The sequence below is a fragment of the Thermobia domestica genome, chromosome 5 (genome assembly GCF_964235325.1).
Source record: "Thermobia domestica chromosome 5, izTheDome1.hap1.1, whole genome shotgun sequence".
Lineage (NCBI taxonomy): Eukaryota > Metazoa > Arthropoda > Insecta > Zygentoma > Lepismatidae > Thermobia > Thermobia domestica.
In genome coordinates, this window is record NC_137458.1 from 172,222,901 (window position 1) to 172,225,134 (window position 2,234).

Genomic DNA, 2,234 nt, shown 5'->3' on the forward strand with positions numbered 1-2,234 from the left:
GGATGTCCTCAATGTGTCCCTACAGGCCGTGATCAGCCCATTTATGAAAACTCCGAAGAAACAATGAACTATCGCTACGAGAGAACACAGCGTAAAATGAAATTATTACGATCCATGGGATATAAAGTACATGAAATGTGGGAATGTGAATTTCGTCAAGTGTTAAAATCCAATCCAGCATTGGCCTCTTCTTTAAGCACACATCCTTATACTAATAAGACACCATTAAATCCAAGAGACAGCTTCTATGGTGGCCGTGTTAATGCCATTAAATTGTATCACGTCGCAAATGAAAATGAAGGCGAAGAAATAAAATTCTTGGATATCGTTTCCCTGTATCCTTATGTGAATAAATGTGGACGGTATCCAATAGGGCATCCACGAATATATCTACAGGGAGATTCAGAAATGCCCGACATTCAAGATGTCAATGGATTGGTCAAGTTGAAGATTTTGCCTAGCAGAAATGTGTTTCATCCAGTGCTGCCATTTCGCTCAAATAAGAAGTTGTTGTTTCCACTTTGTGCTGCCTGTGCCACAGCATTAAATCAAGATTCTGAATGTACACATTCGGACAGTGAACGAAGCCTAACAGGAACATGGGTGTCCTATGAAATTCAAAAAGCCATTGAACTTGGGTATCAAGTCATTGAAATTTACGAAATTTGGGATTACGACATCACCGTATATGATCCAGAAACCAAGACTGGCGGATTATTCAGCGAATACATTAACACATTTTTGAAATCTAAGCTGGAAGCTTCTGGATGGCCTGCCAATTGCGTCACCGAAGAAGAAAAGCAGCAGTATATTCAAGTGGTACAACAACGGGAAGGCATAACTTTAGATGCAGCAAATATAATGACAAATTCAGCACGTCGTAGTCTTGCAAAACTCTGTTTGAATGCCTTCTGGGGACGACTCGCTATAAGAGACAATTTCAGCCAAACGACCATCATTAACGACCCCAAAGAACTGTATCAAAAATTAACTGCTCCAGACATAAAAGTCAACCAAATTTTACCTGTTAACGATTCGATGTTATACCTTTATTGGCAGTATGAAGATGATGTTCCAGTACAAAATCACAATGCTAATGTTGTCCTTGGAGCATTTACAACGTGTCAAGCTCGTCTGGAACTCTACAAATATTTAGAACTGCTGCAAGAAAGAGTATTATATTTCGATACAGATTCCGTGATATTCACGCAGCGACCATCACAGCCCACAATAGAACCAGAAGTATTTCTTGGTTCAATGTCAAATGAACTTGAATCAATTGGACCAAAAGCATACATTAAAAAATTCGTGTCTGGTGGCCCAAAACAGTACGCCTTGGAAATCTACAACCCCGACACGAAATCAACCAGTTATGTATGCAAAATTCGTGGATTCACACTCAATTATACAGCAAGTCAAAAGTTAAATTTTAACAGTCTGGAGCAAATGATCATAAATCAATCGAGTGAAAAAATCTCCATTAGCACGCCGCACAAAATTTACAGAACCCACGATCATCATCTTGTCACAAAACCTGAAGAAAAGAAGTACAGTTTCAACTATAAAAAACGCCGATTAATACCAGACACATACGAGACATTGCCCTATGGGTATAAAAAAGCCAGAACAGAATAACAGCCATATTTTCCCCTAATCCCACCAACATCACTTCCCAAAGACGGGGCAAAGAATCAACGCAACACGGGACATGCTTCAACGATGCACGAGCGGAAACAAAACTCAGATGACATCACCTTGCAGAAACCAGTGGAGAAAAAAAAAAAAGGAATTCAGGTACGTCACATTTGCGTTTCTTTTCTCACCTCACTCTCTCTTGATCAGTTAGTTCGATGTTAATAATCTGTTTTTCTTCTTTCACAGGAAACAAAATAAATATTACCATGTATATTCATATGTTTTATTTTCTCTTTACAGAATTTGTACCCGTCACGGACACGTCTTCCTTTGAAGAAAAAAGAAATTCTGTATTCTATGTCACATGCTAAAAATAAATGTACAAAAACATGATTCTGTGTTTTTATTTCACATCCTAAAATCAAATTCTTTTTCCTGTACTGCGATTTCAATTTCTTTTTTCTGAATCAGTTTACCGGTAAAATAAATCAATGTTTTGCGGAAAAAAAAAATCAAACTAAATTTTTGTTTCAGAAAATTTTTTGTGTACGAAAAAAAAACTGATTCAGAAAATTTTTGTGTACGAAAAAAATGTTTTC

General features: G+C 37.3%; 1 protein-coding gene across 1 annotated transcript; it reads left to right on the forward strand.

Moving 5' to 3' along the window:
* The first annotated feature begins 408 nt into the window (after nt 1–408).
* On the forward strand, nt 409–1,991 carry LOC145685317 (uncharacterized). Its single transcript, XM_081757691.1, has 2 exons — nt 409–1,794; nt 1,936–1,991. Exon 1 carries the CDS (start codon nt 409–411, stop codon nt 1,633–1,635), a length of 1,227 nt encoding a protein of 408 aa, XP_081613817.1. The 3' UTR covers nt 1,636–1,794; nt 1,936–1,991.
* The last annotated feature ends 243 nt before the right edge of the window (nt 1,992–2,234 follow it).

Bases quoted from the DNA above. Each gene is read 5' to 3' on its own strand.
- LOC145685317 (XM_081757691.1), top strand. From the start codon at position 409: ATGCCCGACATTCAAGATGTCAATGGATTGGTCAAGTTGAAGATTTTG.